We start from the raw sequence: 12,640 nt of genomic DNA on the forward strand, positions 1-12,640 counted from the left end.
CCTGCTGTTTGATCCCAGACGTTTGGGGAGGGGGGGGGGGGGAGCAGGCATTTCTATGGCAACAATGTGGCTGTGGCCATCACTGCAGGCTCCATCCCAGGAGGAAGCGAGTTGGGGGGACCTGTTCCTTCAGTACACCAGGGTGGGAGCCCTAGATGCATTGGGCTGAGTTGGCTCCCGTGTGACAGTGGCTTGGGGTCCTGAGCATCCCAGCCAGAGCCCAGCTGGGGACTATCAGTGGCAGGGGAAGCTGAAGGAGGCAGAGAGCAGCTGGCCAGGCAGGTTGGGGGTCAGCCAGGGATCCAGCTTTGGGGCTGAGCCCTGGGAGCCCCAGGCACAAAGTGGGCAGCCAGCTCCAAGGGATACCTGAATGGCAGCAGGATCCATTTGGAAATGGGGTGTGGAGGGGGAGCAGATGCCCCATCTTCTGGGATGGGCTAACTCAGCTCTTCTACAAAACAGACCTCTTAGAAGGACACCTGTTTGAGTGCTTTGGGGTCATGGACTTAGCCAAGGTCACAGAACTGGGGCCAGGACCCAGGCGTCCTGATTCCCAGCACCTGCTCTAGCCACCCAAGCACACTGGCTCATATGGCTACAACTAATGTGGTTTCCCTGTAAGACCAGGTCTGCACTATAAACTCGTATCTTTGCTCAGGGGTGTGAAAAATCCACAGGGCTTCTCCTGTCAACAGAGTTACTGCCTCTCGCAGAGTGGTTCTCAACCGGGATATCTTTCTCCCTGGGGTACCCCTGGAAGACCTTGGAGTTCCCCAACTCATCTAGATAGTTTTTCAGCCTGGGGGTTGCAGGGGTTGTATTTCTACGTCTGATTTTGTAAGCAAATAGATCTTAAGTGAGGTGAAACTTGGGGGATGCAAGACAAATCAGACTCCTGAAAGGGGGCTAGTAGCCTGGAAAGGTTAATAGCCACAGTGCTAATGGGAGACCTTCTCCCAACGGTGTAGGATTGTTTTCACTGAAGTGCTGCAGTGTTTCAAGTCTAGGCCCGAGTCCTGATATGCTGTCCTGCTCCAAGAGGAGGAGACGCCTGCACAGCCCCAGGCTGGGACATCCTGTGAAGGTGGCAAGGTGGAGGCCTGCAGAGTGGTGCAGGCATGAACTAGCAGATCAACAAGGGTTTGGGGGGCATCAGCAGAGAGGTTGAGGATGGGGGAGCGGGGTGCAAGGCTCCAGACTGAGGAATCTTTGCAGAGCTGGGGGGAAACCCAGGGCTGGAGTGGCAGGGGACTGAGGGTCTGGCTGGAGGGTGTTTAAAGGGATGCCAGGCCTGAGGTAGGAGGGGGCTGATGTGCATTGGCAGGGCTGAAGGAGGGGAGGTGGAAAAGGTGAATACGATAGTAGAGGTTGTAAAAAAGTTTTAAAAATGAAAAGAATTACTTGGGCACAATCCAATTGTTGCTCAGCCCAGCCACTCCAAGGCCCTGCTGCCACCCCTGCCCCATGGCTGAGCTCAGGCAGGGCTGGCCCAGGTGCCCAGTGTCCAGTCACTGGGTTACTGGCTTCCTGGTGCAGTCACTGGTGCTCGGAGAGTTTCCAGGCAGGTGCTGCCGGTACCTGAGAGCCGAATGCCCGCGGCCATCCCCAGCTCTGGCACAACTCGAGCCTTTGGGGGCAGCCGCCGTCTTTGTTTGCAGGGAAGATTTCAGGGCCAGAATTCAACCTTAAATGCCCATGTAAAACTGCAGGTGTTATCTCCACTGCCTGGACTGCTTCCCCCCCTTCCCAAGGCGGGGAGGGGTCCAACTCCTTTCCCTTTGGCCATCACACCAGCACCCCCCTTCCTGATCAACAGTGCTAATAGCCACAGAAGCCCCCCCTTCTCTTCTCCTTCAACCCATCTCTTCTCTGCCCCCATCCCCCTCAGCCCCCTTCCTATCGCTGCCCCCACCAGGGCCACACGTGGTGATGGGGGGGAATCACCTTAGATTCAAGGCCAGAGGGACTGGTATGACCATCTCCTGAGCTCTGCCCAGACTCCAACTGGTGCCCTGGCATTGGGGGCAGGCAGCCCTATGGAGTCCTCCCAGGTGCCCTAGCATTGAGGGCAGCTTGGGTCAGCCCCCCAAGAACCCTCCTTGATGCCCTGGTATTGGGGGCAGGCAGCCCCATGGAGTCCCACCAGGTGCCCTGGCATTGGGGGCAGTTTGGGTTAGCCCCATGGAGCCCCCCAGGTGCCCTGGTATTGAGGGAAGGCAGCCCCACGGAGCGGCAGTTGTGAACAGGTCCCAGGTGCTGAGGCAGCTGCAGGGGCTTGGGGACGCTCATGCTGTGGTGAGCACTGGGGCTTGTGTCTGACAGGAGTGGGCAGTGTGGGGATAGAGCGAGAGCAATGGCTGGGTATACGCTCCCCCGGCCCTGCCCCCCAGCCCAGCTGAGCAGGCAATGACGTGGGGGGTGCCCGCACCCCAGGGCACATGACGCTAGGGTGGCCAGAGACTCATGCCCAGGCAGCTCATGCTCGTGCCCTTCCATGGGAGATGCTGAGTTTGTCTGATGCCCCTGCCAGCAGGCCCCTCTGTGCGGGGGGAGTGGAGGGAGCAGAGACAGCCCCCCTCCCAGAGGATGTGTCCAGCCTGTGCTGCCAGGGAGCAGCCTATGGGAGCTGGGGGTGGTGGAGTCCAACTCCCACCCATGGAGGCTTGTTGCTCCCCTGGGTCCACTGTCCCAGCAGCCAGGGCAACCCCCTGCTCCCCTCCCATGGCATCCTGGGCCCTGTGGGCTGGGTTGGCACAGCAGCTCCCAACCTCCGTGAGGATGTGCCAGGGAGCAGTTCCCTGATCACATGGTGATGGGTGCCCTTTGTCCCCTGGTGCCTGCAGCCTGGCAGAGTCCTTGCCCAGTGTATGCTGGACAGCAGCATGGAGCAGGGCCAAGCACCCCCCCCCCCGGTCACCCCTGGGGCGGGGAAGGCGCTCGCCCATGAGGTCTTTGCAGGCAGCAAGCTCTGGGGCAGCTACAAACCCAGCAACAGCAGCACCAGGGCCTGAGCAGTGCCCACAGGAGGTGGCATTCTGGGGGGACAGACAGGGCTGCCTGAGTTCATTCACCCCAAACCACCTCTTCCCCCAGGGACCCTCATGCTGCTCCTGTCCTGGCTCAGTGGGGGAGGGGGGGAGGAGGGGGGCAGGATCCCAGGGCAGTGGGAGCAAAGGAAGTGGGGGCTGGGCAGGGGGAGCTGCAAGGAAGAGTCTGGTATGGGGGAGGGGCAGAGGGGTATTGGGGGAGGAGTGTGAGATGGATGGGGCAGGAGTGGGGCTTTGGGGCAGGGATGCTAGGGAGGGGTTGGTAGTGGGTAGGGGGGACAGAGGGATGCCATGCAGAGTTCATGGTGCAGAGATGTAATGCGGGGGAGGGGGGCTTGGGGAGCACCATGGGGCAGGGGCGGAGATGGGACGGGGAGGGGTCCATGGTGTGTGTGGAGGGAGCAGGGCAGAGAGAGGCGCATGGTGCAGGGCAGAGGTGGGAGGTCTGTGGTGCCCGGACAGGGCTGGCACATGGGGTGGAGGAGTTTGGAGGGGGTCTATGCTACAAGGGAGTTTGTGGGGAAGGGGCCATGGAGGGGAAGGCCAAGAGAGGCACCCGGCATGGGGGAGGGTTGTGTGGGGCAGGGCCAAAGGAGGAAGCTGGCATGGGGGAGGGAGGAGTTCGTAGGGCAGGGCTGAGGGGGGCAGCTGAGGTGGGGGAGGGAGGGGGTCTGTGGGGCAGAACTGGGGGAGGCACCCAGCATGGGGGAGAGGTCCATGGGGCAAGGCTGAGGGAGGCAGTCGGTGTGGGAGAGGGAGAGGTCCATGGGCAGGGCCAGGGGAGGCAGCCAGTGTGGGGGAGGGAGGGGTCCATGGGGCAGGGGAGGTAGCCAGCATGGGGGAGGGGTCTGTGGGGCAGGATGGGGGAGGCACCCAACATGGGGGAGGAGTCCATAGGGCAGGGCTGAGGGAGGCAGCCGGAATGGGGAAGGGAGGGGTCCATGGGGCAGGGTTTTAGTTTGTCTCTGGAGTGCCCAGACCCAGCCCCTCCCCCAGTCAAGTGACTGCCTGAGCCTGGCCAAATTTGGGGAAAGAGGAAGTGCAGCCCATCCGCCCGGCAGCCAGGCGTGGCCTCTGTTACTCCTGCCCGTGCCAGGCGCTGCTCCGGAGCCGGCTGTAGCCCCTGTGCCCCCACGGCAGGGGCTGCACCACAGCCCTGCCCCTCACTTGGGTGTTGGCCAGCGATCACCCCAACAGCCCTGCTGGCTGCTGCAGTAGCCGCCTCGCTGGATTTCACGCGGCCAGGCTCTGGGGGCTACGCAGCCGCCTGCTGCCCCTCTGCCCACAGGGCCTGCAGCAGCTAGTGCCACAGGGGAGGGGGGCGCCTGCCAACCAGAGACAAGCCGGAGCCAGAGCGGCTGGAAGCAGCAGGGAGCTGGAGGTGAAAGGCTGCGTGGCCCCTGGCCAGCACATTACCTAGCCCAGGAGGGTTGCGGTGGGCACAGCCTCAGGCCAGGAGTGAGGCTGATGGCCAGGGAGCCTGGGCCTTGCACTGCCATCGGTTCTCATCATCCCAGCACCATGCAGGAGCCTAGGGCCCCCCGGCAGCATCAGGCATGGCACAGCTGGCAAAGGCAGGAGGGTCTAAGGTCATCCATCAGCGCCAGGCTGGCCGTGGGGGGCCATAGTGCCTCCTGCACTCGGTGCAGTGCCAACTAGATCGGGGCCTGCCGCAGGACCAAGCAACCACAGGCCACACCTGCAAGAAAAAGTGGCTTGATACCAAGTGTGTGCCTGGGTCAGATTGGGGAGGGCGCTCTGCAGGGCCAGGGGGCAGGAGATGGGGGTGGGCGCGGGGCGACGGCGGAAGACGGGGCAGGGCATTCTGCAGAGCCGGGGAGTGGGGGGAGTTGGCAGATGGGGTGGAGACTCCCTTGCCTAGCATTGGCCCCTGTCTCCCCTTCTGACGTGGTCTGTCACTCACATGGGGGCTAAAGTCTGTGCAATTCTTTTTTTATTCCGTTACAAATGCCTCTGTCCTCCGCCCATCCCCTGCAAGGATCCCTTGGCCCACTCCCTGTGCTCCCTGGCCTGGCCCATGGGAGCGCCTGGGGCCAGCAGGAAAGGACAAGCAGCCTGTGGCAAGTGCTGTCTGTGGGCACGGAGCCTGGGCTCAGCTCGGTCCCCACAGCTGGCCAACCAGGTGCTGTATGAAGGGCTGACCAGGCCTAACCGCACCTGGCAGGCTGAGTGCCAGGCATAGGCTCCCCCCATCACAGGCCCTAGGACAGCCTGGCAGACCAGCCACTGCAGGGGCCTCCTGAGTCCTGTCCCCGGTGCGCTGATGAGCCCATGGTGGGGTGTGGCTTCTGCCCAGCCGGGGCGCTGCAGGGATGCCCTGGCACCCGGCAGACTCTTTGCCAGCCCAACCACACCAGGCTGTGCTGGAGAGTGGGGGTGTGTCCTCTCACAGAAGCGTGGCCTGCTCAAAGCGCTCATCGTAGCCGTGGCTGCTCATCCTCTGCCTGCGTCGCTGGGCAACCTCCCTGCGGCGCCGGTATGCCAGGAACTCCTCCCTCAGGGCCACGCAGCGAGCCTCTGGGCTGGCAAGGGGCTGCGGTGAGCCCGACGCCTCCAGGGCATCCACTGACTTGGAGTTCCCCGGGGAGCCACTGCCGTCACCGGGAGCTTTGGCACCTGCAAGCCAGCAAAGGGGACAGTGTCAACGGAAGGGAGGGCAGAAAGTACCCCCCACCCCAGTCCTGCCCTCCCTCACCGTGCTCCCCAGGAGGCTGCTCCAGAGCTGGGGGAAGGGAAGCAAAGAATTACTCCTGGCTGGGACCGGCTCAGCACGGATCACACGGGCCCGCCCACGGGGGCTCCTGGCTGGGACCGGCTCAGCACGGATCACACGGGCCCACCCACAGGGGCTCCTGGCTGGGACCGGCTCAGCACAGCTCACACGGGCCCACCCACGGGGGCTCCTGGCTGGGACCGGCTCAGCACGGATCACACGGGCCCACCCACAGGGGCTCCCGGCTGGGACCGGCTCAGCATGGCTCACACGGGCCCGCCCACGGGGGCTCCCGGCTGGGACCGGCTCAGCATGGCTCACACGGGCCCGCCCATGGGAGCTCCTGGCTGGGACTGGCTCAGCATGGCTCACACGGGCTGGCCCACGGGAGCTCCTGGGTGGGACTGGCTCAGCACAGCTCACATGGGCCCGCCCATGGGGGCTCCCGGCTGGCACCGGCTTAGCACAGCTCACACGGGCCCGCCCATGGGGACTCCCGGCTGAGACCGGCTCAGCACAGCTCACACGGGCCCGCCCACGGGGGCTCCCGGCTGGGACTGGCTCAGCATGGCTCACACAGGCCCGCCCACTGGGGCTCCCGGCTCAGACCGGCTCAGCACAGCTCACACGGGCCCGCCCACGGGGGCTCCTGGCTGGGACTGGCTCAGCATGGCTCACACGGGCCTGCCCACGGGGGCTCCCAGCTGGCACCGTCTTAGCACGGCTCACACGGGCTGGCCCACGGGGGCTCCCGTCTGGGACTGGCTTAGCACAGCTCACACGGGCCCGCCCACGGGGGCTCCCGGCTGGGACTGGCTTAGCACAGCTCACACGGGCCCGCCCACGGGGGCTCCCGGCTGGGACTGGCTTAGCACGGCTCACACAGGCCCGCCCACGGGGGCTCCTGGCTGGGACTGGCTCAGCATGGCTCACAGGGGCCCGCCCACGGGGGCTCCCAGCTGGCACCGGCTCAGCACGGCTCACACGGGCCCGCCCACGGGGGCTCCTGGCTGGGACCGGCTCAGCACGGATCACACGGGCCCACCCACAGGGGCTCCTGGCTGGGACCGGCTCATCACCGCTCACACGGGCCCGCCCACGGGGGCTCCCGGCTGGGACTGGCTTAGCACAGCTCACACGGGCCCGCCCACGGGGGCTCCCGGCTGGGACTGGCTTAGCACGGCTCACACAGGCCCGCCCACGGGGGCTCCTGGCTGGGACTGGCTCAGCATGGCTCACAGGGGCCCGCCCACGGGGGCTCCCAGCTGGCACCGGCTCAGCACGGCTCACACGGGCCCGCCCACGGGGGCTCCTGGCTGGGACCGGCTCAGCACGGATCACACGGGCCCACCCACAGGGGCTCCTGGCTGGGACCGGCTCAGCACAGCTCACACGGGCCCACCCACGGGGGCTCCTGGCTGGGACCGGCTCAGCACGGATCACACGGGCCCACCCACAGGGGCTCCTGGCTGGGACTGGCTCAGCATGGCTCACACGGGCTGGCCCACGGGAGCTCCTGGGTGGGACTGGCTCAGCACAGCTCACATGGGCCCGCCCATGGGGGCTCCCGGCTGGCACCGGCTTAGCACAGCTCACACGGGCCCGCCCATGGGGACTCCCGGCTGAGACCGGCTCAGCACAGCTCACACGGGCCCGCCCACGGGGGCTCCTGGCTGGGATTGGCTCAGCATGGCTCACACGGGCCTGCCCACGGGGGCTCCCAGCTGGCACCGTCTTAGCACGGCTCACACGGGCTGGCCCACGGGGGCTCCCGTCTGGGACTGGCTTAGCACAGCTCACACGGGCCCGCCCACGGGGGCTCCCGGCTGGGACTGGCTTAGCACAGCTCACACGGGCCCGCCCACGGGGGCTCCCGGCTGGGACTGGCTTAGCACGGCTCACACGGGCCCGCCCACGGGGGCTCCCGGCTGGGACTGGCTTAGCACAGCTCACACGGGCCCGCCCACGGGGGCTCCTGGCTGGGACTGGCTCAGCATGGCTCACATGGGCCCGCCCACGGGGGCTCCCAGCTGGCACCGGCTCAGCACGGCTCACACGGGCCCGCCCACGGGGGCTCCTGGCTGGGACTGGCTCAGCACGGCTCACACGGGCCTGCCCACGGGGGCTCCTGGCTGGGACTGGCTCAGCACGGCTCACATGGGCCCGCCCACGGGGGCTCCTGGCTGGGACTGGCTCAGCACGGCTCACATGGGCCCGCCCACGGGAGCTCCTGGCTGGGACTGGCTCAGCACGGCTCACACGGGCCCACCCACGGGGGCTCCTGGCTGGGACTGGCTCAGCATGGCTCACATGGGGGCTCCCAGTTCGGAGTAACAGCTGGTGAGCCTGGTCCCTGGCTGGGATTGAGCAGCACCAAACAGCAGCCCTGTGGGGTTGAGGGGCTCTGACTCCAGCAGGGGATGGGGAGGAGCTAGACTGGGCCTGGTGGCCTCCAGTGTGGTGTGGTGGGGTGGGAATACAACACTGTGCCCAGCTGCCCCACTGCTAGGCCTGGAGCAGGGACATTGGAGGCTTGGTCTGAAGCCAGCCCTGGGGCAGAGTGGGAATTTTTTGTAATAGTTTGTATTAATATTGTATGTGCCTCAATTTCCCCTAGGTGGTGCATGGTTAACTAGGAAGTGGGAAAGGGTTGTTCAGCTGACAGGTCTCTACTTACTTGGCAGAGATCCAGGTGTGACTGATGCCTGGCTGTGTGGGGCCTGGGGCCCAATGCCCATGGAGAGACTGAGAAGACAATGGCCTCTCCCACTGCCTGGACATTTGGCACCTAGCAACTAACGACCATGGATGGCCCACCCTCTGCAGGAAGCCAGCCAGGTGTGACCAGCTGGAGAACAAAGGCCTGATGGAGCTGTTAAGTGTGGGCTCCTGGGCTGGGACTAAAGAGGGGTCAGAGGTCTCTGTGCTGGCCAAGATGGACCATGCTGTAACTTTCTGTTTCTCTGCATGCCTCATCCTGGAGGGGAGGGCTTGTGTCAACCCCTTGGATCCCAAAACACAATACAGACTCTGCTCACCTCCCATATGGAGATGCAGCCACCTCTGGAGTAGGATCGGGCAGCTGTTTATACTCACACCCTCATGCCCCTGTACAGGAGTCCAGGGCAGAGAGTTAGGGACCTGGAACAGCAGGGAGGGCTTGGGGGGCAGGACTCTGGGCAGGAGCACCCTGCAGCCCCGCATGGCAACGCCCGAGGCCCTGCTCACTCACTCTGCCGCTCCAGCTCCTGCACGGCGATGGTGGAGACAGGTCTCTTGGGATCCCCGCTGCGGTACAGCTGCAGAGCATCCAGGATGTCTGACTCCAGCGCAAACTCCGAGTCCCACTCGTAATTCTCATCCACAGACGTGTTCCTCCTGCCAGGCAGAGAGCAAAAGCGGGTGTTAGGAGCTGGGGCACTGATGTGGGACAATGCTCAGTGCTGGGGCGGCAGGGGTAAAAGGGAGAGCAGGGGGGCTGGCTGCCCCACTGCCATCCCCAGCACCACTGGGGCGGGGGGAAGCAGGGGGGATGCTAACACACAGGGCTGGCTGCCCCACTGCCATGCTCAGTGTCAGGGAGACGAGAGCAGGGGGGACACTGCCCCAGTGCCATGCCCAGCACAGGGTGAAGGGAGACCCGAGAGGATGTTGACATGGGGCTGGCTGCTGGTGGAGGTAGGAGGGGGCAGGCTGAGGTTGCGAATGCTCTGTCTGAGGCTGTCAGGACACAGGGTGTGACCCTAGTAGGAGATGACACTAAGCTGGGGGAAGAGGTAGATATGCTGGAGGGTAGGGATAGGGTCCAGAGTGACCTAGACAAATTGGAGGATTGGGCCAAAAAAAGTCTGATGAGGTTCAACCAGGATAAGTGCAGAGTCCTGCACTTAGGACAGAAGAATCCCAGGCACCACTACAGGCTGGGGACCAACTAGCTAAGCAGCAGTTCTGCAGAAAAGGACCTGGGGATTACAGTGAATGAGAAGCTGGATATGAGTCAGCAGTGTGCCCTTGTTGCCAAGAAAGGTAACGGCATATTGGGCTGTATAAGTAGGGGTATTGCCAGCAGATCGAGGGAAGTGATTATTCCCCTCTATTCAGCACTGGTGAGGCCACATCTGGAGTAGTGTGTCCAGTTTTGGCCCCCCCACTACAGAAAGGCTGTGGACAAATTGGAGAGTCCAGTGGAGGGCAATGAAAATGATTAGGGGGCCGGGGCACATGACTTACAAGGAGAGGCTGAGGGAACTGGGATTATTTAGGCTTCAGAAGAGAAGAGGGGGGATTTGATAGCAGCCTTCAACTGAAGGGGGGTTCCAAAGAGAATGGATCTAGACTATTCTCAGTGGTACCAGATGACAGAACAAGGAGCAATGGTCTCAAGTTGCAGTGGGGGAGGTCTAGGTTGGATATTAGGAAACACTATTTCACTAGGAGGGTGGTGAAGCACTGGAATGGGTTACCTAGGGAGATTGGTGGAATCTCCATCGTTTGATGGTTTTTAAGGCCCAGCTTGACAAAGCCCTGGCTGGGATGATTTAGTTGGGAATTGGTCCTGCTTTGAGCAGGGGGTTGGACTAGATGACCTCCTGAGGTCCCTTCCAACCCTAATCTTCTGTGATTCTCTGTCCCAGGGAAGCTTCACGCTTCCCACAGGGGGTGGCAAGCGACCTTCCAACTCCAGGGCCCTGGGCCTGGCATTGCACCCAGCAGGCCCCCAGGGACTGGCCACCCCTGGGTCCAGCAGGGTGGGGCCATGCGGTGCAGGATGGGAGCGAGGTCCCAATGCCCCATCCATCCCAGACCCAGGGCATGGCTTGGGCCCAGGGCAACACCTCATGGACAGGCTCAAGAAGCACAGCCTGCCGCTGGGCTTGACCTGGGCTCTGTGATGTAGCCCACCATCTTCCTCACTTCCTCCCAGCTCACTGGGCTGGACTCTCCCTGCTGCTCGGGTCCCCAGGCCAGTGACCGAGCATCCCCCCCAGCATGGGAGAGATGGGCCTTCCTGTGCGCTGGCGTCAGCAACAGCACAAGGCTACACAGCAGAGCCCCAGGGCTGGGGCGGTGACTCTGCCTGGGCTGCTGGGGTCATCTCTAGCCTCCCTTCCCCATGGGGTGCACATGCTGCTCCGTGGGCCACACAGGGGTCACTCACCGTCCCACAGCTAGATCTGCCACTGAGCCACAAAACCCCGGGCATCCGGGATGAGCCTGAGCCCATAACACTCGACAACTGGAAGCACAGTGCCCAGGGGGAACGAGCCGAGCCGGGCGTGGAGTGCCCCCCACCCTCACAGCGCCCTGGGGGAGTGAGCCAAGCCGGGTGTGGAATGCACCCCCCACCCACACAGCGCCTTGGGGGAGTGAGCCGAGCCGGGTGCATAGTGCCCCCCACCCACACAGCGCCTTGGGGGAGTGAGCCGAGCCGGGTGCAGAGTGCCCCCCACCCACACAGCGCCTTGGGGGAGTGAGCCGAGCCGGGTGCAGAGTGCCCCCCACCCACACAGCGCCTTGGGGGAGTGAGGCGAGCCGGGTGCAGAGTGCCCCCCACCCACACAGCGCCCTGGGGGAGCAAGCCGAGCCAGGTGCAGAGTGCCCCCCCCTCACAGCGCCCTGGGGGAGCAAGCCGAGCCAGGCGCAGAGTGCCCCCCCCTCACAGCGCCCTGGGGGAGTGAGCCGGGCGTGGAGTGCCCCCCCTGCAGGGCTGGAGGCTTGTGGCTAGCCAGCCCCCGTTCCCAAAGGAGGGGCACCTGGGTGAGCAGAGAGCAGCAGGTGCTGCAGCGAGGGGGATGGTCAGGAGCCAGAAGAGCTGGAGCTGGCTTGCAGCAGTGGCTGCAGGGAGCCCGTCCGGCTCCTGCAGAGACACTGAATTGTGCCCAGCTCTGGGAACCCCCCAGCTAAGGGAGAGACACACTGGAGGGCCAGGACACAGCTGAGGACTGAGTCAAGTGGAGCCTAATGGGAAATATTTTAATTTCCTTTGGCTTGAGTTGGGTTTGAGGAGCCCTGAAAAAGGGGAAAGCTGTGGCAGGGGCTGTAGAGCCACCTCTGGTCACGAGAAGGTGCTCAGGGATGATCCCATTACACATCCCAAACGGGGCCGCACAGTGTCCCTGAGCCCGGTGCCACCGCTGGCCTGGCCTGGCCTGGCGCGTCCTGGGCCAGACCTGACCCGCTCCCCTGCAACCGTAGCACAAGACAGGAGCCTAGAGCAAGCTAGGCACACAGCAGCAGCTGACACAGTGGCCACTGGGGGGTGACAGATGCTCTGGTGACAATCCAGGCCAGGGGCAGCACAGGCCTGCACACCCCATGACCTCCAGCATTGGTGGGAGCTGGCTGTGCGGGAGCAGGCCATGGTCTGCCAGGGGACCGGTGCTAGGGGGTGGCGTGCAGGGCATGGATATAAGCTCTGCTCCATTTGCTGAGGGGCTTCCCCTGACACACCCAGTGAGGCCCGCAATGAAGCTGGCTGCTAGGACGGCGTCAGCCCCGGGGTCTGGGCATGTGCCAGCTCCACAAGCACGTCCTGACATGCAGCCAGGACGCCCAGAGCTCCCTCCCGCTCGCTCTCCTGGCCCAGTACATCTCCCATGGTGCGGGCTGGGCCATGTCCAGCCCCAGAACTGCAAAGCCGCTGGGGGGTGGGGGGAGGGGGCTGGAGGGCTTGGGAAGTGGTTTCAGAAGCTCTGGTGGGGGGAAGGGAAGAGCCTCTCCTTTCCTCACCTGCTTGGATCAGGACAAAGAGGCCTGGAGATTTCAGGGGAGGGACATTTGAATTCCTTAGTCCCCTCCCCGCGATCCCAGACACTGACAAGCTGCTCCCAGCTGGGTATCTGACACTGCGTTCAGCAGT

The 12,640-nt window shown here is 64.0% G+C and overlaps 1 protein-coding gene across 3 annotated transcripts in view; it reads right to left on the bottom strand.

Moving 5' to 3' along the window:
• Nucleotides 1–4,983: 4,983 nt before the first annotated feature.
• The window catches only part of IGSF9 (immunoglobulin superfamily member 9), a 62,343-nt gene continuing 54,686 nt past the window's right edge, over nucleotides 4,984–12,640 (bottom strand). For all 3 annotated transcript variants that reach the window (XM_054010970.1, XM_054010972.1, XM_054010971.1), the window contains 2 exons: nucleotides 9,014–9,159; nucleotides 4,984–5,684 (listed from right to left, as the gene is read on the bottom strand). In XM_054010970.1, the coding sequence (XP_053866945.1) occupies nucleotides 5,455–5,684; nucleotides 9,014–9,159 (376 nt within the window). In that variant the 3' untranslated portion in view covers nucleotides 4,984–5,454. The remainder of the gene's footprint in view (nucleotides 5,685–9,013; nucleotides 9,160–12,640) is intronic.

This window comes from Malaclemys terrapin, chromosome 21 (assembly GCF_027887155.1).
Source record: "Malaclemys terrapin pileata isolate rMalTer1 chromosome 21, rMalTer1.hap1, whole genome shotgun sequence".
Lineage (NCBI taxonomy): Eukaryota > Metazoa > Chordata > Testudines > Emydidae > Malaclemys > Malaclemys terrapin.